General features: G+C 37.1%; 1 protein-coding gene across 1 annotated transcript in view; it reads right to left on the bottom strand.

Moving 5' to 3' along the window:
• The window catches only part of LOC106079747 (chitotriosidase-1-like), a 174250-nt gene that overhangs the window by 86770 nt on the left and 60432 nt on the right, over positions 1–27048 (bottom strand). Inside the window, exon 7 of the mRNA XM_056020174.1 lies at positions 19564–19752. Coding sequence (XP_055876149.1) covers positions 19564–19752 — 189 coding nt within the window. The remainder of the gene's footprint in view (positions 1–19563; positions 19753–27048) is intronic.

The following is a 27048-nucleotide window of genomic DNA, read 5'->3' as shown; positions in this document are numbered from 1 at the left end:
TATTTGGTCTTATGTTTGAAAAAAGAGAGTCTTTGTAATCAAACAAATATCATATAAGGATCAATAAAGCAGTCTTAGTCTTACGAAGAGAGACATGTTGGTCTTACCCATAGAGACCTACTAGGCCCTACCAAGTGATACCTATTTGGTTTTTACCTAAAGAGACTTATTGGGTCTTACAAATTGAAACCTAATACGTCTTGACAAAGAGACCCCCATTGATCTCATCAAAGAAGCATGGCCTCTCAGCCGGAGAACCCTAACTCTTCAACAAATCACACTGTTAGTAATATTTTAAAATGTTGGTAGTCTGTCCACTCTTGAGTATTACAGAACAAATTGTACCAGATGTTTTCGTTGTTTTGTCCCAGTAATGAGCCTTTTGTACCGTAATCATTTTGTTTTATCAAATTGTATCATGAATAAAATGTAGCGACTTGAAGACCAAATCACGACATCTACAAGTCCTGTTCACTTTTGTCGTACTAGACCGAGTCAAGGCGCAGAAACATCTGAGCTTACCAAATTATTACATTTACCAAGACTTTGAGAAAGTGAAAATGACCAAAGTTACGTGCATAGACATAATATTATATCTAAACTGGAAATCGGAAACAAATTCTTATCCGCGATTGATCATTTCACATACCTATATATATATATATATATATATCTATATTATAAAGTAGAATGTGAGGTGTATGTATGTATGTATGTTACTTATAGACATCAAAACCGCTTGACCAATCTTGATAAAACTAGGCAGCAATGTTCCTTTGGTACTAACTTAGACTGTAGTGTATGTATTGTAGCCCTAAAACAAACTTAAGACCCTTAAAAAAAAAAAAAAAAGTTGTCCGACTCTATTACAGCTATAGTATTTTATGGATCTAGGCGATGTCTACAATGTTGACATGAGAAAAGATCGAAAGGATCATTTAGACCTAGATCTAATTTTAAGAAATACACTTTGCGCAGATAGTTTTTTACTTTGACACATGAAAATACAAAAGAAGGTCCATTGATTTCATTATATAATAAAATTAACCTTCAATTTTGTGTTTCAAAAGCATTTTTTACATAAATTAGTTCCTTATATCTGTGACTACAGATTTGCTGACGAACATTCTTTCATTAGACAATACCGTAATGAATCGCGTACTAAAAATTAATTCGTTTAATTGTTTACTTTATAATCCCATCCCTAGATCTAAAACTCTAATTCAACTCTAAGATGATAAAACTTCTCTTCGCACAGATAGTTTTATACTTTAACACATAAACATATTAATTAAAGTCCATTCATTTCATATTTTGATCAAATAAACATTCAAATTTGCTTTTCTAAAGCTACATTCGTTTACAAAAGCTGCGAAGCGAAGTTGAGATAGGCCTAGATCTAAAAATAGTCTATATTCATTCATGAATCGCGTACTAAAGATTATTTCGTTTAATTGTTCACTTTATAATCCCATTCATTTAACAAAGCTATCGCTCTTTTCATTTCATAATCCCATTTTCGCAAACCTAATTTTATTTTCGTAGCGAAAGAGAAAAAACTTGAAAGGATCATTAGTTAAGTTTAACATACATCTAAATCCAATCCACTAGATTAGTAAACACAAACTTAGACCCGCAGGCCGCGGGTAATGTCTGGCGAACATCCTTTCATTAGACATTACCAAATGGTTACACATTAACAGTGATTAACACATCTCTCTACTGAGTCACTGAGTCTATTCCTAGGCCTAGGTCTAAAACTCTTATTGAACTCTAAGATATCGCAAAGATAGTTTTATGCTTTAACACATAAACATACTAATTATTGTCCATTCATTTCATATTTTGATCAAATTAACATTCAAATTTGTTTTTCTAAAGCATTTTTAATACATTCGTTCGCTGTTCGCTAAAGCTGCGTGGCCGTGTTGAGTGTTGAGATAGGCCTATATTCATTCATGAAAAAAGTTCACGCATGCGCAGCACAGAATGAACTCTATAAAAGCCAATTTTTAACTCTAGATTAGTGTAGATTTAGATCTATGTCTACCTCAAGATCTACTTTATACTTTATACACATGAACATACAAAATTCAGTCTATTCATCTCAAATTTTAATCAAATATATGTAGGCCTACAAACAAATGTTTTAATTTGAAAAAAAATGGATTTAAGCCTATTAGCTATTTTGATTTGATAGCTTCACTTACACTATTTTTACATTGACACATTCGCTTTACTTATTACATTATTATTTCATTTAATTGTTTACAAAACACTCAGTGACTATATCGAAAGTAATGCGCAAATAAAGACCCGCGGGTCGCGGGTAACATATGTCTAGTATATATATATATATATATATATATATATATATATATATATATATATATATAGAGAGAGAGAGAGAGAGAGAGAGAGAGAGAGTGAGAGAGAGAGAGAGAGACAGACAGAGACAGAGAGAGAGAGAGAGAGAGATTTTTATGTACGTAGCTCTTTTTCAAGCAGTAAGGAAAGTCGCCCCAAATCTAGGAAAATAAATCTTTACTGTCTTAGAAAAGTAATGATCTTTAGTTTTCAAAGTTTAGAAATAATGCAAACTGATTTCTCTGATTTTTTTTTTAGACTAGGTTATTAATGAGAGAATTATATTCACGGAAATATAGGAAACAAAACCATTTCCTGTTAGTTTCCATTGAGATAATGTTTCAAAAATCTAGATCGAAATAATTCATGTATGTTGATTTTAATCATCATATGTACATTTAAATAGATGTTTGTAAAATGTGTTGTAAATTTTTTACATAATTCGGATGTTCCTTCAGAGTTGAAGATAGTTTACTTCCTAGTCCAAACCTCCCGCAGGACGACAAGGGATGGGAGCGGGCAGGGTTTGAAACCTCGACCGTCGATAAATCCGAACGACAGTCCAGCGCGCAAACCGCACGACCAGGCAGCCATCCAAGATTACCTAGATCTTTCTATATTATGTATATGTAAATTGCAAAATAATAATTATCAGACAAGAGTTCTCTTGGTTTTTGATGATCAATTACTAGATCTAGACCTAGATCTAAACATTAAATTATATTGTTATGACTTTGCCATGCGCACCACCATCCAGGCTAGTGCAGAGATGCGCACTTCTAGTAACCAAACTAGAACAGGATGTTGACATGAGAAGACTAACGATTTCCGCCCAAGTAGAGAGCCAATATGGAGAGATCGTGTCTAAGAAAGATGATGTTTTATGAACTTGTGATGTCTTGTAAATAAAGATATATGTGCCTCGTTGAGTTGCCTCACTTAAGTTATTACAATTGGTGTCAGAAGTGGGATTATAGGCAACTCAACGAGAGGAGGTAGGCTTTGACTACAATCATGACATATTTGAAGCTATTACATCAGCTCTCAATTAAAGAGATAAGACAAGAGCTTCGGGACCGAGGTTTAAAATCCCTCAGTAGCAGGGAAACGCTCACGGCTCGTCTGAGGCAAGCTCTGATCAATGAAGAAGAAGATCCGGAGACCTACACTTTTGAAATTGAACTTGGGATTGTAGAGTTCATTGGCAAGATCCAGGACTTTTTGGATGCATTTGATGAACAACTGAACATGAGCAGGAACATAATGTTGAACAAAGTTGATGAAAGTGTATTGCAAGTAGAAGGCCAAATAGACCAAAGTGATAAAATTGTATCGCAAGCAAAAGGAGGAATAAACTCTTTAGGGACGGAGCAGTTGCCTGGTCAGGACTGTGGCTGCACAAACAGTGGTGATGGAGGCGCTGGGGATTGGAGCGCTGTCTGTGACTGTGTTGTGGGCAAGTCTGGCGGGGATGACTTTCATGGCGAGAAACGTGACAACGATTGATGCGGCGATCTCAATGGGATATACAGAATTGAAAGAAAAGAAACAAATGAAGAAACTAGAAAAGTCTGTTATGAGCCTGAAACTTTTGTTCCTGGTATACCTGCAACGAGCCGGACAGATCAAGACAACGTTGGGTCTGCGTCCAAGCTGGCTGCTGTGGACCTTAAAGACCTCTGTTTATCTGTCAGTACCTTTGATAAGAACTCAAACCATGAAAGCCTCAAGACCGTTTCTGATTCCTTGCCTTGGATGTCGTCGGGTGAAATTGCGAATACGGGCCCCAACAATGGCCGAGGCAGAAACAACGAATTTGACTTTGGCAGCGGCATAAGAGAGAGCTCCATACTTGGCAACTGCATCCAGGCGTTTGACATGAACTGTATATGCGGCGTCCTGCGGGGACAGTGCCCATGCCAAGAAACCCAGCTACAAGATCTGAACTTGACAGAAATGTGTACTTCTGCCCACATCAGTGAGAGTGACTTGACTTGAACGGTGGTGAATTAATCCCAGCGAAACCTGATGTAGTGGTGGATGAACATTACAAGGATGCTTCATGGGCATACCTTACAGATGAAGCTGAGAAAGACTATGTGCTTGAAACCATGGCTAGCTGTGGGCCTCCAACTGTGTCACAACACGTCCATGGAAAGGGTCCGCTGACTCAGCGTCTTAGAACAACAACCCTGGAATCTACGGTGATCGCCACAACATCCATTTGTGTTACGTGGCTGGCAACCCTGACCTCCACTAACTCTCAATGTGTCAGCTGGCTGGCATCAGCGACTATCGTCATGAGGTCGAAGCAGCGACCACGATATCGCCTCAAGCGTAGACTGGCCAACTGGAAGAAGAGGAAGCGATGACCACGGGAAACTGTGCAGGTGGCTTTGTGGGCAACAGGCACCCTAACGTCTGTGGTTCCCACCGATCGACCTCCACCTGAACTGTCAAAGCTCCACTGCAGTGTTTCTTTTCGGGTCGAAAAGTGCTAAGAAGGGGGCAATGTTATGACTTTGCCATGCGCACCACCATCCAGGCTAGTGCAGAGATACGCACTTCTAGTAACCAAACTAGAACAGGATGTTGACATGAGGAGACTAACGATTTCCGCCCAAGTAGAGAGCCAATATGGAGAAATCGTGTCTAAGAAAGATGATGTTTTATGAACTTGTGATGTCTTGTAAATAAAGATATATGTGCCTCGTTGAGCTGCCTCACTTAAGTTATTACAATATGTTACATAGGTTAGGGTCGAAAAAACGATACTTCACTCCCTATATCTACTTTACAAAACAACGCCTTGTTTCAACTTTTTAATAAATGTTCACGACATTTTTTAGTAGTGTTAAAAAAACCTACAAGTCCAGTCTAGCTATAAGATATTTCGGTCTATAGTTACGTGGTATTTAGTTCCACCCTATAAAGGGGAAAGAAGGCACGTTCAAAACAATATCACAGTTATGGGCCTTACATTTAAACAATAATATATAATTCTTATGATTAACTTTGTGATGTTGAGTTACGAGAGTCTATTTCATGATTTAAAAACAAGTTTTATATATATAAATATAAATCAATTCCTATAATTAACATGCAGCTGCGTTACATTTGTGTCAAATGGAATAATTTAACTCAACCATCTTTCATCAGGTTCGAAGCGGTCCACTAGAGACGACCCATTACCATTTTAAGAGCCCAGATGCTGAATAAAAAATGATTTCAAACAGATATTCGAGATTCGTAACATGAGATAGGACAAGAGAAGACAACCTTATCAGATCTAGTTATGTATCAGATCTAGTTCTGTGGAGATGAAGAGTAGAAGAATAGATAAAAAGAGAAAACAAACCCACATGAAATCAGAAATGTAGTGACCCAGCCACACCAATTGAAATGTAGTGACCCAGCCACACCAATTGAAATGTAGTGACCCAGCCACACCAATTGAAATGTAGTGACCCAGCCACACCAATTGAAATGTAGTGACCCAGCCACACCAATTGAAATGTAGTGACCCAGCCACACCAATTGAAATGTAGTGACCCAGCCACACCAATTGAAATGTAGTGACCCAACCACACCAATTGAAATGTAGTGACCCAGCCACACCAATTGAAATGTAGTGACCCAGCCACACCAATTGAAATGTAGTGACCCAGCCACACCAATTGAAATGTAGTGACCCAGCCACACCAATTGAAATGACCTTCACACCGAATTCTAGAGAAAGGAAAAAAGTAATTGAGAAAATGGCTGCTCTGAAAGAATTCGATTATTTAATGACTGCACCTCTCGAAAGACATTCGAGAAACTGTCTGTTGACGTCACACGGGGGACAATTAATAAATCATTGACGTAGAGATTTGTGTCGCTTAAGTTGAGCCATAGACGTTGTCATTAAGGTATTGATCTCTTGACGTAACGGAGTCTACTCTTGGAATTATTGACTCGCTGCTATGTCGTTGTAATGAATGTCAAGAACAAATCAGAATAAGAACAAATCAGAATAAGAACAAATCAGAATAAGAACAAATCAGAATAAGAACAAATCAGAATAAGAACAAATCAGAATAAGAACAAATCAGAATAAGAACAAATCAGAATAAGAACAAATCAGAATAAGAACAAATCAGAATAAGAATAAATCGGATAAGAATAAATCGGGATAAGAATAAATCGGGATAAGAATAAATCGGGATAAGAATAAATCGGGATAAGAATAAATCGGGATAAGAATAAATCGGGATAAGAATAAATCGGGATAAGAATAAATCGGGATAAGAATAAATCGGGATAAGAATAAATCAGAATAAGAATAAATCGGGATAAGAATAAATCGGGATAAGAATAAATCGGGATAAGAATAAATCAGAATAAGAATAAATCGGGATAAGAATAAATCGGGATAAGAATAAATCGGGATAAGAATAAATCGGGATAAGAATAAATCGGGATAAGAATAAATCGGGATAAGAATAAATCGGGATAAGAATAAATCAGAATAAGAATAAATCGGGATAAGAATAAATCGGGATAAGAATAAATCGGGATAAGAATAAATCGGGATAAGAATAAATCGGGATAAGAACAAATCGGGATAAGAATAAATCGGGATAAGAACAAATCGGGATAAGAATAAATCATGATAAAAATAAATCAAAATAAGAATAAATCATAATAAAAATAAATCAGGGTAAGAATAAATCAAAATAAGGACAAATTAGCATAAGAATAAAACAGGATAAGAATGAATCAGGTTAAGAACCAAGAGATAATACATTTTGTTTTGCTTACTATAATATATAAAAATGTTTAGTTTTTTTTATTTTTTTTTTTTTTTTTTATTTTTTTGGTTTCTGTTTTCGTGTAAGTAGAATCTGACATTTTGTATATAGACTGGGACATTTATTTATATGTTAAGACATTGTGTTTATATTCTAGGACATTTGTTTGCATTAAAGGACAAGTATTTGGATGTTCAAATATTGTGTTTGAATGCTAGTACCTTGTGTCTCTATGACAGGACATTGTGTTTCTAGGATAAGTCATTGATTGTGAAGCTATTAAGATTAAGAGATCTAACACGGCAGGCAAAGAAAAGTATGTTATTGAAATCTTTTCAGTTTTAACAACCTATCCATGTTTAAAGCACCACTCTATTTGGTAAAAGACTTGCAATTATGTTTATTTGTAAGGGTTAAGGGATGTCCAGGTAGAAATTATCTATAGGACATTTGTAGTACATGAAATATTACGAGCTGGCTTTTACAAAGCAATTTAAGAAAATATTTACTCGACTTGAATTTGCACTTGAGAGCTCGAGTCTCTCTAGATCGATAGGGATGTACATTTTGGAGCGAAGTGCATATAAAAATAGAAGGTTTTACAGTAATCTATTGTTAGTTTTGACATTTGTAGACTACGACCTAATTATCTCCCCTTAACTAGTACTATTTCTATATAAAAAAAAATTAGTTAACTACGACTAATTGATAAAATAAGTGGTCAATTTTTTCATTCATTCATGTTTTAGGAGCAAAAGAATAATTGTGCAAAGTTTAAACGTGGTCCGAGAATGGGAAGTGGGAGAAATACTATGCACACATATTTGTACCAGGCAGACATACATAGGCCTACATATAAGCTTTGTAAATACTATGCACACATATTTGTACCAGGCATACATACATAGGCCTACAGATAAGCTTTGTAAATACTATGCACACATATTTGTACCAGGCAGACATACATAGGCCTACAGATAAGCTTTGTAAATACAATGCACACATATTTGTACCAGGCATACATACATAGGCCTACAGATAAGCTTTGTAAATACTATGCACACATATTTGTACCAGGCAGACATACATAGGCCTACAGATAAGCTTTGTAAATACAATGCACACATATTTGTACCAGGCAGACATACATAGGCCTACAGATAAGCTTTGTAAATACTATGCACACATATTTGTACCAGGCATACATACATAGGCCTACAGATAAGCTTTGTAAATACTATGCACACATATTTGTACCAGGCAGACATACATAGGCCTACAGATAAGCTTTGTAAATACTATGCACACATATTTGTACCAGGCAGACACACATAGGCCTACAGATAAGCTTTGTAAATACTATGCACACATATTTGTACCAGGCATACATACATAGGCCTACAGATAAGCTTTGTAAATACTATGCACACATATTTGTACCAGGCAGACATACATAGGCCTACAGATAAGCTTTGTAAATACTATGCACACATATTTGTACCAGGCAGACATACATAGGCCTACAGATAAGCTTTGTAAATACTATGCACACATATTAGTACCAGGCAGACATACATAGGCCTACAGATAAGCTTTGTAAATACTATGCACACATATTAGTACCAGGCAGACATACATAGGCCTACAGATAAGCTTTGTAAAAACGTAATTTCTTCATTACACTGTGATACTATACAATTCTAGTTGAAACAAGAAACATTTAGAAAAGACTTGAATGGAAGTCCTAGTCTCTCATTTGTTGCACTACATTGGAACATGGAACACATGCTTATTATTATTTACATTTTTCAGTGCATGCTAATATTATACACTGCTATAGACATTTCTACATTGCTATATAAAGTTCTACATTTCTATATAAAGTTCTACATTGCCATATAAAGCTCTACATTGCTATATAAAGTTCTACATTGCTATATAAAGTTCTACATTGCTATATAAAGTTCTACATTGCTATATAAAGCTCTACATTGCTATATAAAGTTCTACATTGCTATATGAAGCTCTACATTGCTATATAAAGTTCTACATTGCTATATAAAGTTCTACATTGCTATATAAAGTTCTACATTGCTATATAAAGTTCTACATTGCTATATAAAGTTCTACATTGCTATACAAAGTTCTACAATGCTATATAAAGCTCTACATTGCTATATAAAGTTTTAAATTGCTATATAAAGCTCTACATTGCTATATAAAGTTCTACATTGCTATATGAAGCTCTACATTGCTATATAAAGCTCTACATTGCTATATAAAGTTCTACATTGCTATATAAAGTTCTACATTGCTATATAAAGTTCTACATTGCTATATAAAGTTCTACATTGCTATATAAAGCTCTACAATGCTGTACAGACTCAGGACATGATACTGATCTTATCATCTCGGACTTGGTGTTATATTCTTACTCAACAGAAAAGAAGGACATAGTGTGTGTGTGTGTATAAGAATTGGAAGACAAAGACCTGACATCCTGTAGCTGGATGTCGCTACAACCCTACAACCCTTCATCGTCTCTTGGACATTATTTTCCACCTTGACCACTTCGTAGACACACACCCAGCAGGTGGAGTTTGTGAACTAGACGGAAGGAACGTCTGGACTGTATGAGATAATAAGATAGAACGCTGACAAATTTAAAAAGAGAAGCAATGAAATACTTGAACGTAGATATTACGAAAGAAATATGATAATCTTATAAAATTATAGACAAAAGAAAGCATAACAACTTGTAATTTAATATTGTTGATTTTTATAAGAATGGACTTTTTACCCAGAATTACAACATAATGTAAAAATGTAAAAGTCACGATTTATCATTATGTCAAGCTGACACCACGAAACCTGTTTTTTATTTTTTGTAACACAACCCTTTTTTTTTTTCATTTTGAAATTTGGAACTTTTGGGAACTTTTAAGAAAGAAATCTAAAACCCAATATGATCATCTTTTTTTTTTTAAACAAGAGGATTTTAAAAAGTATTGAATACGTGGGCTGTACTTTAAGTTATTCCCCTTGTCTTGAGTTATCTCCCTGTTGTTTTTTTTTTAAGAAATTTAAATCAAGTTTCAAGGTTGAATCAATGATAGCCACACCATACTTTAGGCTATGACGAGAAAAACTATCAGGAGTCACGTTTGTAACGTTGCCTTTCTCAAATCAAGGTAGAGATCATGTTTTCTTCGTTATGTAACAGCAGAAGGACAAACTGAATCAAAAGTGCTGAGGTTCGTCAACGTGGCCCTCTCATGGAAACAACCAGAAGAGACGAAAGGCTATGTGAACAAGGAAGGAACCAGGGCGTCCTGTAAGTTTCCCGGTCGCCCACTTTTAGGGTATACACGAACAGTTGAGAAAATAATGCACTTGATAGATCCCACATGGTCAGCAAGTTAAAGACTGGATAGATCCCACATGGTCAGCAAGCTTAAAGACTGGATAGATCCCACATGGTCAGCAAGTTAAAGACTGGATAGATCCCACATGGTCAGCAAGCTTAAAGACTGGATAGATCCCACATGGTGAGCAAGCTTAAAGACTGGATAGATCCCACATGGTCAGCAAGTTAAAGACTGGATAGATCCCACATGGTCAGCAAGTTAAAGACTGGATAGATCCCACATGGTCAGCAAGCTTAAAGACTGGATAGATCCCACATGGTCAGCAAGCTTAAAGACTGGATAGATCCCACATGATGAGCAAGCTTAAAGACTGGATAGATCCCACATGGTCAGCAAGCTTAAAGACTGGATAGATCCCACATGGTCAGCAAGCTTAAAGACTGGATAGATCCCACATGGTCAGCAAGTTAAAGACTGGATAGATCCCACATGGTCAGCAAGCTTAAAGACTGGATAGATCCCACATGGTCAGCAAGCTTAAAGACTGGATAGATCCCACATGGTCAGCAAGTTAAAGACTGGATAGATCCCACATGGTCAGCAAGCTTAAAGACTGGATAGATCCCACATGGTCAGCAAGCTTAAAGACTGGATAGATCCCACATGGTCAGCACGCTTAAAGACTGGATAGATCCCACATGGTGAGCAAGCTTAAAGACTGGATAGATCCCACATGGTCAGCAAGCTTAAAGACTGGATAGATCCCACATGGTCAGCAAGCTTAAATACTGGATAGATCCCACATGGTCAGCACGCTTAAAGACTGGATAGATCCCACATGGTCAGCAAGCTTAAAGACTGGATAGATCCCACATGGTCAGCAAGCTTAAAGACTGGATAGATCCCACATGGTCAGCAAGCTTAAAGACTGGATAGATCCCACATGATGAGCAAGCTTAAAGACTGGATAGATCCCACATGGTCAGCAAGCTTAAAGACTGGATAGATCCCACATGGTCAGCAAGCTTAAAGACTGGATAGATCCCTCATGGTCAACAAGCTTAAAGACTGGATAGATCCCACATGGTCAGCAAGCTTAAAGACTGGATAGATCCCTCATGGTCAGCAAGCTTAAAGACTGGATAGATCCCACATGGTCAACAAGCTTAAAGACTGGATAGATCCCACATAGTGAGCACGCTTAAAAGAAAGGCTTGCAAAGCACTGTACCATTCTCCATGACGTTCCCCATGTTGTCGCATCCAACGACTTTGTTGCGGTACAGTAAAAAAATACGCAGTACTTGCTGAAGTCCCAATGGCAGGGGTAACCTTGCAGTTGCTCAAGGAGCCATGATCTCGCTAAACAAATATGAATAAACTAGCCATATATTACCCGATACCCGCGGGTCTTAATTTGCGTATCACTGTCGATATAGTCACTGAGAGTGTTTTGGAAACAATAAAACGAAATAATAATGCTATATGAAAGCGAATGCGTGAATGTAAACATAGCATGGATGGAGCTATCAAAATAACTAATCGATCTAATTCCATTTTTTTAATAAAAAACATTTGGTTGTAGGCCTACATATATTTAGATCTAGATCTAGAGTCTAGGTACTATTATAATAGATGTAGACCTACTCAAGAGTGAATTCAATGGCTCAAGAAGCTTATTAATTATTGTATGTTAGTATATTTAATAACCCCCATATAGAGCCTCATGTAGCTGTGTTTACATCGGGAGGAGTGTTAGAGAGTCTGCGTGCGTGCAAGGTATACCGCATGGTTGGGCGACGTAGAGAATTATATATACAGATGATTAGTTGATGATGAACCTTCGATCTGAGGGACTGGTGAACATCCGATCTCTCATTTCTGGCCCCTGTGATAAATTCTTTCTTCAGAAACAAGTCTCAACAGCATTGAACAGCTTTGACCACTTCTTGTGACACTATACAAAGGTTCAAAGGTAGTAATAATCGAATTTATAATAAGAATATAATATGAATATAATAAGAATATAATCTAAACTATAAACTTCTTGGTCCTGATGATTATTTCCATATACTCATTGATCATCACTTTCAATGTCTCCCAGATGACCTATACATTGTCCGACCTAATGACCTATAGACCACAAGGTCTGAAAGGGGAACTAAATTAAGTGTTTTCTTTTATATAAATGCTACTACACTTTTAATAAAGTGTTTACTTTTGTTTTCAAATAGAAAGAATCTATTAAGTATGTATATTAAACCATACAATTTAAAGTTGTGTTTCATACTATACACGTGACAGATGAAGTGTGCAATATTCATATTCAATTTGGAATTTCTTCCTTGATGCCTTTAATCAGATATTAGCCCTTCAAAAAAAAAAAAAAAACAATTACATAATTATTCAATATCATCTGTTAGGCCATGATTACATTTATCCATATTTTATTAATTAGCTCATTGAACGCTTAACAATAATAAAAATGTAATAATAATAGCATTCATAGGCTTGGGGTATAATGTCCTCCGTGACCTGTGGTAGCATGTCCTTCCTGTCCTTAGTGGGCCTAACAATACACTATTATTTGCAACAGGACTTTTTTTTGCATTGAAGGAGATAATGTTGTGATCAGGGCCGGTCCTAGAGGTTGCGGGGCCCTATGCGAAACGGATTGAGCGGGGCCTAATTTTCGTTGTGATAAGGATAATAAGTGAAAATTTTAAGATTTAGTATTAGAAAATAAATTCGTCTTTTATTTTATTTACTAAGTACAAAATCACTGTCAAATTAACTTTACGAGCCATCAACAGTAGATAGTAGTTTTCCAACAAAAAGCCGATAAACATTCAGATCTGCCTCTTAGAGTTACTATCGACTAGCAAAATATCGCTTTTTTTTTTTTCGAAGAGGTCGAGATAGATTTATATTTAGATTTGTATGCCAGTGACTATTAAAGTAAATTAAGTATTTGAACTTCTTGTTTTGGTTAAAATTCGGCTTATTATTACATTTTTATTAAATAAAAACTGACAAAGCCGTTTCGTTTTAGTTTTTTTTTTAATCGCGAGTAAGATTGCCGTTGTCCATATTGAATGTATCATCTTCTTTTTTGAAGCAACGTCTGTAGCAAATAAGAAAGACACCCCGAAATGACAATTTGTCTGTTTTAAGGAGATTTGCATCAGTTTTCAGAAGATTTTAATAATTTCAAGAAAATTTTCATGACTTTTTCATAAATTTTATAATGTCAGGAGAATTCCAGGAACCCTTTAATAATAAGTTAAAATGGTTTCATTTAATAATTTACACCTAGAATTCGCATCGCGCGGGGCCTCTGAAAGTGCGGGGCCCACTGCGGCCGCATTGGTTGCAGTAGCCTAAGACCGGCCCTGGTTGTGGTTGTTGATATTTTGCACTTTCTTTCTAGCCTTGTTTATATATATATATAATTTTTAACTATTCATTATTCTCATAATTGTCTAATGATTTCATTCTAAAACAAGGTTACAAAGACAGTTTATGTGGAGACACAAACTCAAAATCGGCAACCCGAAGTGGTCCACCCAGGCAGGTAAAAAGGCAGGTATCAATATTTTCAGAAAGAACATCAGAATTAAATTCTATCAAAGACAAATGACAGAGAAGAATGGAGAAAGAAGGTTGACAGATATTTTGTGGTACCCCAGCTGTCCAGCAGACCAAAGGATAGGTAAAAGTAAATGTAAAGTTAAATGTGAACCTGGCCTAACTGATGTTGTACAATGAATACCTAATTGATCTAATTGTTTTGTAAAGGGACAATCTCTTATTCAAATCCTAAAAAATAAAAAATGAAAAAAAAACATTTCCGTAAAAAAATAAAAATTTTCTTTAGTAAAGTGTTCTACAGTTCTATTGTTGCAATGCTGTTCATGCGATAATATGAAAACCTACTTATTAATTGTTGTTTAAATTATGTCCTACTTATATGCATACTTATATGCATACTATATGGATTTTTTTTCTCTTTAAAAACAGTAAACATTATTTTTGGATAAATTTACTAGTTAGTAGTAACTAACTTACATAACGTAGCAATATAAAAGTAAAAAAAAACAACATTTACATAAATGTGTTAGAAATATGGTAATAGTCATCTCTCCTACTGAAGAGCCTCCCGTGCACGTTACTATTATTAGTGAATAGTTGTAAAAGTGATTTATTTTAATTAAAAAAAAACTGCTTGCATAAGTGACTTCAAAAATTAGATTTTTCGCTTTTAGAAAAGAAAAACGTAGCCGTTGCATCAGAACTTTGAATGGACTAAAATATTATGATGTCAGATTCTCACTATCTTTTCTAGTTTACGAGATCTAAACGGGACGTACGGACGGACAGACATTTCACACAAACTAATAGCGTCTTTTCCCCTTTCGGTGGCCGCTAATAAAAATGAAACTTGATCATTTTTCAAACTTGTGAGAGAATGTTTATCTCTAAAAAAGATATAGATCTATTAATATACATGTTAGTCATCTGACCTTCTATAAACATTGATTAAAAGTGGATGCGTAGTTTTTAAAAATGTCCACTATGCTGCCAACCACAAACTTGTTATATTTAAGCATAATACGCCAGAGGGGTGCCAGTAAAAGTGTAAGGCTAAGAAGGTTGCATTTCTATGTCCACATTTTGTGTATATCATGTACTATTAATGTCACAAAACAGTGTAGAGGGTTAAAGAGAAATCGTTTTATCAGAGGATTTAATAAAGCACTAGAAATGTAAGTTGTTTCCCTTGGCTCAATTGAGCATTTCTCTAACTGAAATATGGAAGCATTTTTTTCTGTATCTTAAAGGATTTTGGCGTTTCATTAGTTCCATAACCGAAAGCACTATTAAGATAATCTCAGGCGCCATTTTGCCCTCACGGGCATAGAGAATAGCATCTGACAGCAGCTGGAGAGCTCTTCAGAAGATCGCTAGACACACATTTGAGACCCAAAGAACAGCCCATGCTGAAGGCTGGCGCAGAAGATAAAACAAAACTGAAACAACGGAGGCTTTACCGCATCAGATGTGGCGAAATATTGATGTTACAACTGGGCGGTCCTGTCAAGTACTACAGTCATCCTAAATTTTCGGAATCGAAAGCATTTTGACATCAATTAGTTCTTTTATCTGCGAATTTAGACATCCTGACATATTTTATAAACATTTATCGCGAGCTTCTTTCATTAGTGAAGACAGAAAGGTCACGCATGCGCAGATCGAAGACTCCACGCATGCGCAGAAAGAAAATATATCGAAGCCTACATCTAACTCTAGATCTAAATCTAACTCTAGATCTAATTCTAAGATTCTTCTTTATACTTTAACGCATGAACATACAAAATAAAGTAATATTTTAATCAAATTAACCTTCAAATTTTGTGTTTCTAAAGCGTTTGTATATACATTCGTTCGCTATAGCTGCGAAATACATTTTAATAGTCCCACACTTGTGTCGTGCACACCGCTATGGAAACACACTATGATTGGGCAGACTACATGAGGCTCTATATGGGGGAACTTAATATACTAACATACAATAATTAATAAGCTTCTTGAGCGGTTGAATTCACTCTTATAATAGCAGGTCTTTATCTATTATAACATTATTATTGTGTTTAATTGTTTCCGAAACACTCTCAGTGCAGTGACTAAGTCGACAGTGATAGGCAAACGAAGAAGATCATGGATGAGCCCTGGGTAAGTCACTGACTTTGGTTTCGTCTTGAGACGGGACACAATCTGGAGTGATATACAAGTTACCATGCACACCTGGACTTCAAAGATATAGTTTAAGCCGAGTTAAAATATACAATATTGAAAGTAAATAAAATAAATAATAAACACTTTAAAAAGTTCCCCTTTCAGACCTTGCGATCTATATGGCAGATGATGTAAAGGTCATCTGTTTCTGTTGCCCACGGTTACCGAGGGTGTCACATGGCCAGCACAACGACCAACCGCCTTTACTTTTTACCACCTAATGTCAGATACCCATTAGAGCTGGATGGACTCAAAAGCGCCCTAAAGATCCCCAAAGTAAAAAGCCCAGTCTTCACCAGGATTCGAACCCGGGACCTACGGTTCGGAAGCCAAGCGCCTTAGCCTTAACACTCAGTGTGTCGCCTCTGTTAGAGTTTAGTTATGTGATATTTTATTTTATTGATCAATTTGTTTATATTTTTTTTTGTCTCTTAATGAACTGGATTGTAGACATCTGATATTCCGTAAACAAGAAAGGAAAACCTAGTAAGTCGACATTTATGTGACCGAAAGGCCAGGATAATTCTTTCATCAGTATATCAAATCTTGACACGATACTCTCTAAGTAACTATATAAGTGACCTAAAGTGCGATGAAGTTACTAACTGAAGAGTAGTTGGCAGTACAGAAACAAAGACCTCAGAAACAAAGACCTCAGAAACAAAGACCTCAGAAACAATAGTCTTAGAACTGACCTTGACATTCTCGGTAACATTTCACAGACTTAAGTTTGCATGAATATTGACAGGTTGTTGGCTTCAGTCGACAAACATAATGAACAAATCATTGGCTTAGTCTAACGTTCTTAAGTTTACCGGCAGAGACAGAGGCGTGGACCTACACAGAGGCGAGGAATTTTCCTCCGTTTGACGTACCACCATAGAAAAAAAAAAGGAATTAGTTTTGTACTGCTCGACTGTCAATTTAAAATGTAAACAATAATTATAAAGAAATAAACGATGTTGGCGTTCAAAGAAAACTTAGTCAATAAACAAAAAGCTTTCGTTAAACAAGATTCATTTGGCACTTTGTGCTAATACGCAACTCTATTGCGATGTAATGTACAATCTAATATGTGAGAGAGGTGATGAGCAATAAGACTTCTTTTTCAGACAACGGCTCACGAGGATATAATGTGTCCAGCACAACATAAGCTTCTTAGCATGTAAATGTCAACCCCCTACCCCCTCCCCCCCAAAAAAAAAACAATTCTAATTTCTGTTTCGTCCACTGAAAAAGAGCTTTCAGTGGATTAGTAGAGAATTGGTTTGTTTCTAGTATCGTCTCTATCACTGCGTCGCTAAAATAGAATTTTCACTTCGGAATTCTCTTGACCAAATCAGGCCAGATGTCACACACACACACACATACTACTTTCACACCAAAGCTGACAAATCTATAAATACTTTGACATGGTTCAAGAGATTCAGGTCCCTGTTGTCTTAGACTTAAGTTGAACCCCGGTCTAATCCTGCTCTATAACAAGCCCACTCCGGAGCTGTGTTAAGTCAATGATTCCCTGGCCAATACTGTCCCCAACTACATATGACATACGCTCAAAAGTCTTCCACGACAGCCACTTAAAAAACATCATCTATTTTAATGGGTAATAGAGTGAATAGAGACAACAATAAATAGATCAGCCTCTCAAAACAAGTAACAAGGTTAAAAGCTTTTATTCTCAGAAAGGTAAAGCGAGAAATTTTGTGGCAAACGTTTAGTACTTTAACAATTGAAACAAAGAGCTCTTCAGATGTGCCCGGAAGTAGTTTCATTGGGTAATACAGTGTCAAGAGAGACCAGCTCTTCAAAACAAGTAAAAAAGTTAATGAACTTACGTTTCTGAAATGTAGAGCGAGAAATTGTTTGACAAATAATTGTTTATTAAATGACTCTGTTTACGAGTATAATAAATAGGCGATCAAGAAATCAAGATTAGATGAGATATTTACTTGCTTAGATATCAGAAGAATCAATTATCAATGGTTCGAAGATTTAAGTTTGATCAGAACTGCTGTTGAAGTGCCTTTAACTATTAAGAGATCCTACGATCTGTGAGATGGTAACTAGTTGTTGGGTATGTATGTTTCTTGTTGTGTGTTGTGAACGGATCTGTTCTAGTGTGTCAAAATGTCATGGTGTCCAGGTCAGCTTGTGTGTGTGTACTGTGTTATTATGAACTGTTTTGTCATTCTTGTTCAATAAAGTCTAGCATCAAGACATGTCTTCCTGTACTATTTTATAAGTTCACTACATTAGTGTTATACATTTTGTTATCTCAATGCAAGTACGTTGTTTTTACCACGCTTATTTTAACTCACTCCGTCTGTCTGTCTGTCTGGGTGGAATTTTGTACTCGTTATTTCTCCCCCTTCCCATTCAAAAATGAAGTTGAAACTGTCCACAATTATTCCTTGTCGATAAAAACACATGAATCAATCGAAATAGTGATTAATTATTTTATTAATTTATCGTAATTTATCTAATTTGTTTTATACAGAGACAGTAAAAAGCTAAGTGGAGATAAGCCTTGAGTAGAGAATTGAGTTGTTGGCTGCAAGTTTGAAAGTAACAACAGATAAGTATATACAAAAAGCACAGTGGCTAGAGTGTCAGCCTTCCATCATGGATGCTCAAACCACGAGTTCGAATTCAGACTCAAGCAACTTTTTTTTTTTTTTGCTTTTGCAAAGGCAGCACGGAAACCTTCTCCATGATACCCCCCCCTTTCCTCCACCTCACAAGTGATCCACAAAAGTGATTGGATCATCAGCTCACAGAGAATGCTTCAAACATGAAAATTGCGCTCAACAAATACAAAATTGATCAAGATATTTCCAATCGCACAAATTTATTATTGTTAGTCTAAATCTATTAGAAATTAATATTTGATTCAAAATAATTGATACAGTTTCTCTCAATATATTTTATATCTTTGTTTTAAAAACAATATTTGTTTTTATTTTACTTCTTTATCACTTTCTCACTTTCAATTTTCCAGGCGAAGTGTCTCTTACTCTAAAAGATTCTCTCTCTCTCTCTCTCTCTCCATCTATCTATCTTTCCCTCATTAAATTGTATTTTTCATTATATTATTTTGGTGTCTTGACGCTGTAGCGTATGTGTTTATTATTATTGTAAATATTTTCAGTTTCTTGCGATGTGTATAAATCATAATCCAAAACTTTGTTCGTTCCTAAACCCCCCTGCTCACATAAACACACATGCAACCCAGCTTACCTCACCGTAGTCTAACAAGCCCGACTCATTGGACATGGCCCCTGCTGTGCCGCCCCCGGACACCGCCTGACCTATTCCACTTCCTACAGGCTGAGATGTCAAAGTGAAGCTTCTGCCAAATGCTGGCACTGCTAGAACCAGTTTGTTGGCGGGGAAGCCATCTTGTATCCATCCTTGGACAAATCCTCTCTGTAATGAAGTGAACGAAATGAAAGAACAAGAGGAGATAAGAAGTATACATTGCTATGAAAAGAAAATATTTAGGAAAATTATTTGGGGGGAGGGGGGGATTCACTGGATGAAGTTAATATTATACAATATATTATTATATACAATAATATATTATTATCAGATAAATTAATGACCTATTGACGAAGTGATGACCAATATAGCAGCCCATTGACTCTTTGAATATAGTGAATATGGTGTAATTGTGTAGTGTGATGAAATGAAATCGACGCTCGTGTAATTAATAAATCTTACATCTAATTTATGTAATCATCTCCCTGCATTAATTTAAGTTTGAGGTTAATGAATGAATAGGAAGAGGACATCATGAACTAACCGCTCCGGATGAGACCGACCCTCGCGACTCAGCTGCATACAAACGCACGTTCGTAGTTCCGGTAATTCCAGAGTCATGTCATTCAAGTTTCAGGTTTAATTTCAATCAACGATGCCCAACCTAATTCGTTCTGCGGGCCACTTTAATTTTCTACATTCATGTCGCGAGCCATATCACCGGAGAGGTACAAAAACGGAATGAAATTGACCTCTAACTGTTTAATTTGAAAGCTGTGGATCTAGTACTTACATTAATTAATATGATATTCGAGGTTTATTCTTTAATGTTTACAAATGTTTAAGCACCTGACTTTGGCTTCATTTCTCTGCTTAAAATGTGAGAAACATTGTAGCTAGCTTTACCACCGATTTATTTTCTTGTATCTTTATTTTTAATGTTTCATAAAGCGTTTATATGTTCCTGTTTTGTTTTTGTTTTTTTTTTGTTTTTAAAATAGCCACACTTTCTTTATAAAACAAATGTGTTGGCTTATTATCATGTTATACAGACAAAGCAAAGATCTGTTCACTTTTCCTAGTACATTTTACATTTACAGTCCTAGTCCATAAACACACAAATATCATGGTACCAATCCATCAGAGAAAAAGTGAGGTCACTAACGTAGGTAAACACATTTTAGGAAAAAAAACAAAAAAAAGCCCACAAAAGAGGCAGGAGGGCCCATAAAAGAGGCATATACAGCCCAAAAAAGAGGCAAAAAAAAGAGGCCTAAGGCCCAAGGATTCCTATGATGATAAAGCTAAAATTGAATAGCGCAAATTCTGAGGTTTCCTATTTAAAAAAAATGAATAAGAGATTGAGCCTTTTCAAAACAATTACATCAATTATAAGACTTCAGTTAGGCCAGAAGAGGCGCGGTAGAAGAGCGGTAAAGCGCTTGGCTTCCGAACCGGGGATCCCGGGTTCGAATCCTGGTGAAGATTGGGATTTTTAACTTTGGAATCTTTGGGCGCCTCTGAGTCCATCCAGCTCTAATGGGTACCTGACATTAGTTGGGGAAAAGTAAAGCCGGTTGGTCGTTGTGCTGGCTACATGACACTCTCGTTAACCGTAGGCCACAAAAACAGATGAACTTTACATCATCTGCCCTATAGACCACAAGGTCTGAAAGGGGAACTAGTTAGGCCAGGTTCACATCTAACTTTGCATTCACCTATCCTTTGATCTGCTGGACCGTTGGGGCACTACACAAGATCTGTTAACCTTCTTTCTCCATTATTATCTCTCATTTGTCTCTGATATAATTTCATTCGGATGTTCTTTCTGAAAATATTGAAGCCTGCCTGGGTGGACCACTTCGGGGGCCGATTTTAAGTTTGTGTTTCCACACAAACTGTCTTTGTAACCTTGTTTTTGTTTTTTTTACTGAAATGTTTTTCTTTTTTTTCTTGAGGCTTTGAATAATAAATTGACTCTTTACAAAACAATTAGATCAAATAGATAATCATTATAAGACATCAGTTAGGTCAGGTTCACATCTAACTTCACATTCTCTTTCATCTATTCTTTGTTCTGCTTGACCGCTGGGGCACCACACAAGATCTGTCAACTTTCTTCTCCATTCTTCTCTGTCCTTTGTCTTTGATAGAATTTCATTCTGATGTTCTTTCTGAAAATATTTAAACCTGCCTTTTAACCTGCCTGGGTGGACCACTTCGGGGGCCGATTTTGAGTTTGTGTTTCCACACACGCTGTTTTTTGTAACCTTGTTTTTTGTTTTTTTTTTCAGATCGAAAAACAATATCAGTGATGGAGTGCAAAGCAATGACAAACAAGCGAGAATGTAAAACCAATCACAGCCCCGCTGCACCATTTACCCTTACAAGCAATACAAGAAGCGTACAGAAAAGAGTGGAGATTTCAACAATAAAACACTTACAATATGTCATGAAAAACTCCAATCTAAATCTAAAGTTCCCCTCTCATACCATTCGATCTATAGGGCAGATGATGTAAAGGTTATCTGTTTCTGTGGCCCACGGTCAACGAGGGTGTCATGAGGCCAGCATAACGACCAACCGCCTTTACTTTTCCCCAACAAGTGTTAGGTACCCATTAGAGCTGGTGGGACTAAGAGGCACCTAAATATCACGAAATTAAAAATGCCAGTCTTCATCTAAATTTGAACCCGGTACCCCTGCCCGCATTACCGCTCAGCCACCGCGCCTCCAATCTAAATAACAACAAAATAATTTTTCAGAATGAGACACTAAACACTATTTCTATTGTAACACATATGTGTGAATCTGTCAAGAAGACAAGGGTGATAGTCCCAAATGTTGGGACGCCCTGTCTAACATTACACAAAAATGTGTGATTCTAAAGACTTGGAAAACGCTCAGGGTCCTGCCGTTGCCAGACATGACACCCCCCGCTCCCCCATCCCTCAGCATCTCTGTCTCTGCACTTACTTCCAAACAGTGAACTGTGTTTTTAAATCAGTCGGATCACTCAACACGCAAGAAGCCCAACAAGGGAGGACGTTAACAACGATTAGTACAGTAGTGAACTGGCCCCCACATTCAGGGGGTCTCACAGTTTCTCTCTCTCTCTCTCTCTTACATAAATGGTCTTACATAAAATTAAAAAAGTATTTATTTAAACATTGTTTTCACAAAGTTTTTCTTACAAGTAAAATGAAATATAAAATCTATAGGACAAGTAAGAGGTCGTAAGACAAGTGAGGGAAAATGTATGACAAGAGTGGGGGAGTTTATGACAAGTGTGGGGAAGTGTGTGACAAATGTGGGGAAGTTTATGACAACTGTGGGGAAGTGTGTGAGAAGTGTTAGGAAGTGTGTGAGAAGTGTGGAGAAGTTTGTGACAAGTGTGGGGAAGTGTGTGATAAATGTGGGGAAGTGTGTGACAACTGTGGGGAAGTGTGTGACAAAAGTGGGGAAGTTTATGACAACTGTGGGGAAGTGTGTGACAACTGTAGGGAAGTTTATGACTACTGTGGGGAAGTGTGTGACAACTGTGGGGAAGTTTATGACAACTGTGGGGAAGTGTGTAAAAGTGTTAGGAAGTGTGTGACAAGTGCTGAGAAGTTTGTGACAAGTGTGGGGAAGTGTGTGACAAGTGTGGGGAAGTGTGTGACAACTGTGGGGAGTGTGTGAGAAATGTGAGAAAGTTTGTGACAACTGTGGGGAAGTGTGTGAGAAGTGTAAGAAGTGTGTGACAAGAGTGAGGAAGTGTGTGACAAGTGTGAGGCAGTGTGTGACAAGTGTGGAGAAGTGTGTGACAAGCGTGGGGAAGTGTGTGACAAGTGTGGGGAAGTGTGTTACATGTGTGAGAAACTGTGAATGTGTATGACAATAGTTGGAAATGTAAGACAAATGTGAGGCTATGTCTAATAATGAGTGTTGGAAATTGGAAAGTGTCTGAGAAGTGTACAGAAGTGGATGACGATTGTGGGGAACCACTGACTCAAACAATCAACTGTTTAGTGGTCATCAGGTTCAATTTGCTGACATCATCCACTAACGAGCAGCCAGGTCATTCTTTCGTTTATAGAAGTCAAACAAAAAGTGAAGTGTTGAACTATGTCCCCAGTGTTTAAAGTGTCCAATCCATTGTGTAGACAATCCAGTATAAAATGTGAGTGCTAACTGAACAGAGATGCACACTACATCCAAGCATTGATCAATAGTCTCTCTCTCTCTCTCTCTCTCTCTCTCTCTCTTTCCTTTTTTTTTTAACTCCCCAACTCAATGAAGGATTTGTATGCGGGATTGTTGGTGCATAGAGAACTACGAGTATTTAGCATTTCAATGAAGCCTTCTTTAGACATTTGTATTTGAATGAACTTACTAGCAACAACGTTTCATGGAGGAACAGAGGTTGACGTGTCAGTAGAGGACGAGTGGTTGACGTGTCAGTAGAGGACGAGTGGTTGACGTGTCAATAGAGGACGAGTGGTTGATGTGTCAGTAGAGGACAAATGGTTGATGTGTCAGTACAGGACGAGTGGTTGATGTGTCAATAGAGGACGAGTGGTTGACGTGTCAGTAGAGGACGAGTGGTTGATGTGTTAGTAGAGGATGAGTGGTTGACGTGTAAGTAGAGGACGAGTGGTTGATGTGTTAGTAGATGACGAGTGGTTGATGTGTCAGTAGAGGACAAGTGGTTGATGTGTCAGTAGAGGACGAGTGGTTGATGTGTCAATAGAGGACGAGTGGTTGATGTGTCATTAGAGAACGAGTGGTTGATGTGTCAATAGAGGACGAGTGGTTGACGTGTCAATAGAGGACTAGTGGTTGACGTGTCAGTAGAGGACGAGTGGTTGACGTGTCAATAGAGGACGAGTGGTTGACGTGTCAGTAGAGGACGAGTGGTTGACGCGTCAATAGAGGACAAGTGGTTGATGTGTCAGTAGAGGACGAGTGGTTGATGTGTCAGTAGAGGACGAGTGGTTGATGTGTAAGTAGAGGACGAGTGAATGACGTGTCAATAGAGGACGAGTGGTTGACGTGTCAATAGAGGACGAGTGGTTGACGTGTCAGTAGAGGACGAGTGGTTGATGTGTCAATAGAGGACAAGTGGTTGACGTGTCAGTAGAGGACAAGTGGTTGAAGTTTTAGCAGAGGACGAGTGGTTGAAGTTTTAGGACAGGACAATTGGTTGAAGTGTCAGTAGAGGACGAGTGGTTGCGGTGTCAGTAGAGTATGAGTGGTTGCGGTGTCAGTAGAGGACGAGTGGTTGAGGTGTCAGCAGAGGACGAGTGGTTGCTGTGTATATAGAGGAAGAATGGGTTGATGTGTCTGTCAGTGGAATAAAAGAATTATTGATATATCATCAGAGGATAATTGTGTTTGAGTTGGTATGACGTTAGTATGACAGAACTTACATAACTTAGCAATACGATTTATAAAAAAAAAATTTTGACAAAAATCTAAAACCATTTGCATAAATGTGTTTAAAATATGGTAAATAGTCACGTCTCTTACTAAATAGACAACAGTACTTGTTACTATAAATAGTGAATAGTTTTAAAAGTGGTGTATTTTCATGAAAACAGCTTACATTAGTGATTTAAAAAGTTAGATTTTTCGCTTTCAGAAAAAATAAAAAAAAAGGAGCCGTTGCATCAGAACTAAAATATTATAAGTCGGATTTTACTATCTTTTCTAGTTAACGAGATCTAAACGGGACGGACGGATTGACGGACAGACATTCCACACAAAACTAATAGCGGCTTTTCCCCTTTCAGGGGCCGCTAAAAAGGAATTTTTTTTTTAATTTAAAAAAAAGGTTATCGAAAGGAAAGAACTTAGCCTTACAACTTTATCTCTCATTAATGTAGACGTCATTTCCCATATTCGATATCAAACAAAATAATGAATTACCAATAATTAATTTATTAATTGGTGATTTTTTAAATTGATTCATGTTTTGTTAGATACAATAAATAATTTGTTAAGGTTTCAACTTGATCCGAGAACGGGTGCGAGAGAAATAACGTGTACAATTATCGAGGGGGACGAAACCCCACATATTTAACTGTATCTGTAAATGCTGAAGGATCAATTTCCCTTGTTGGTATCAAACAAATACATTCATTACCAGTAATAGTGCAGATAAATGCCGAAGAACCAACAGCCCAACTTACAACATGATTTAACTAATAATAAAGGTAACAAAAATAGTCCTAGACATCTTGAAGGACAATTATTTTCTCCGAGACTTATTTTTCTCCTAGATACCTTGTAGTTCTTCTTCTTCTTCATCGTTCTCATTGTTATGTTGGAGTGTTCATATGACTAGACCAATACATGAGATGAACTGCGCAGTGGTTTCCAAATCAGGGAGCTCTCCATATAGTTTTCTTTCTATTGGGGTGATTTAGGGCCAATGTCTTATACGGGCCTCTTGGTAGAGAGAGCAGTTTTGGAGGACGTGGTCGGCATTTTCTGGTGATACTCCACATGGGCAGATTTCACTGGTTCCAATTTTGAGCTTCCGGAACATGTGTTATCGCATTCTGTTGTGTCCGGTCCTGAGTCGAAAGATTAGACGTTGGTCTTGTCGGGATAGCTTATAGTAAGCATCATCTTTCTTGTGATTTGGATGGGAGCTCGTCCATTTCTCATTTATTTTATCTACAATTAATTTCTTCATTTCTTCTGGATAGAGTGCAGAGTTTACTTGTGAGTTTGTTCTCCCACTCTTGGCGAGTGTGTCAGCCTTCTCATTTCCTGCTAGTTGTATGTGAGCTGGTATCCATTGAATAACAGTTTTTTTGCTGTTGTGGTTGAGCTTTGTAAGTGCTGTTCTGAGGTTTTTAATATAAGGGGAATCAGAGTTTTGCAAGCTTTGGAGGGTTGTTTTTGCGTCTGTTAGAAAGACAATATGACTGTGAGGGGAACTTGGATGATTTGCTAGCATGGTAGCAGCTAGTGCTAGTGCTTCCCTTTCTGCTCTGTGACTGTCAGAGAGCTCTCCAGTTGCAAAGGATTTTTCTAGTTTTCCTCCATCTGTGGTGGCTTTATGGGATGAGCCATCCGTGTAAACTCTGATCCACTGATTGCTAGGGTAATTGGTATGTAGAAAACAGTTCACTATTTCCTTGAGCTCTGTTGGTCTGTAATCAGATTTTCTTTTTATGTTTTCAATATGGTCCCTTATAGTAGGAAGAGGGCTTTCGTCCCAGGGTGGAGATTGATTATACCTTGTAGTATTTCCCAAGATTTATTCCTCTATTTCGCTGTTACAATCAGTGCTGAAATGACTCCTAAGCAACACGAGGTAAAGCTGAGGAGCCCCACTTCCAGAGAAACGTTCCATCTTTTTGAAGAAAGAAGTCAGAACAATAGACATGTTCATTATAAGGGGGGTTCATTGATCTCAAAAGGCTTAGGGGAGTAGGAAGTCTAAATCCGCCCCTGCTTACAACTATTATA

Source organism: Biomphalaria glabrata, chromosome 2 (assembly GCF_947242115.1).
Source record: "Biomphalaria glabrata chromosome 2, xgBioGlab47.1, whole genome shotgun sequence".
NCBI classification, from domain to species: Eukaryota; Metazoa; Mollusca; class Gastropoda; family Planorbidae; genus Biomphalaria; species Biomphalaria glabrata.
Note: the sequence above shows the minus strand (reverse complement) of the source record. Positions and strands in the feature narration are given on the sequence as shown.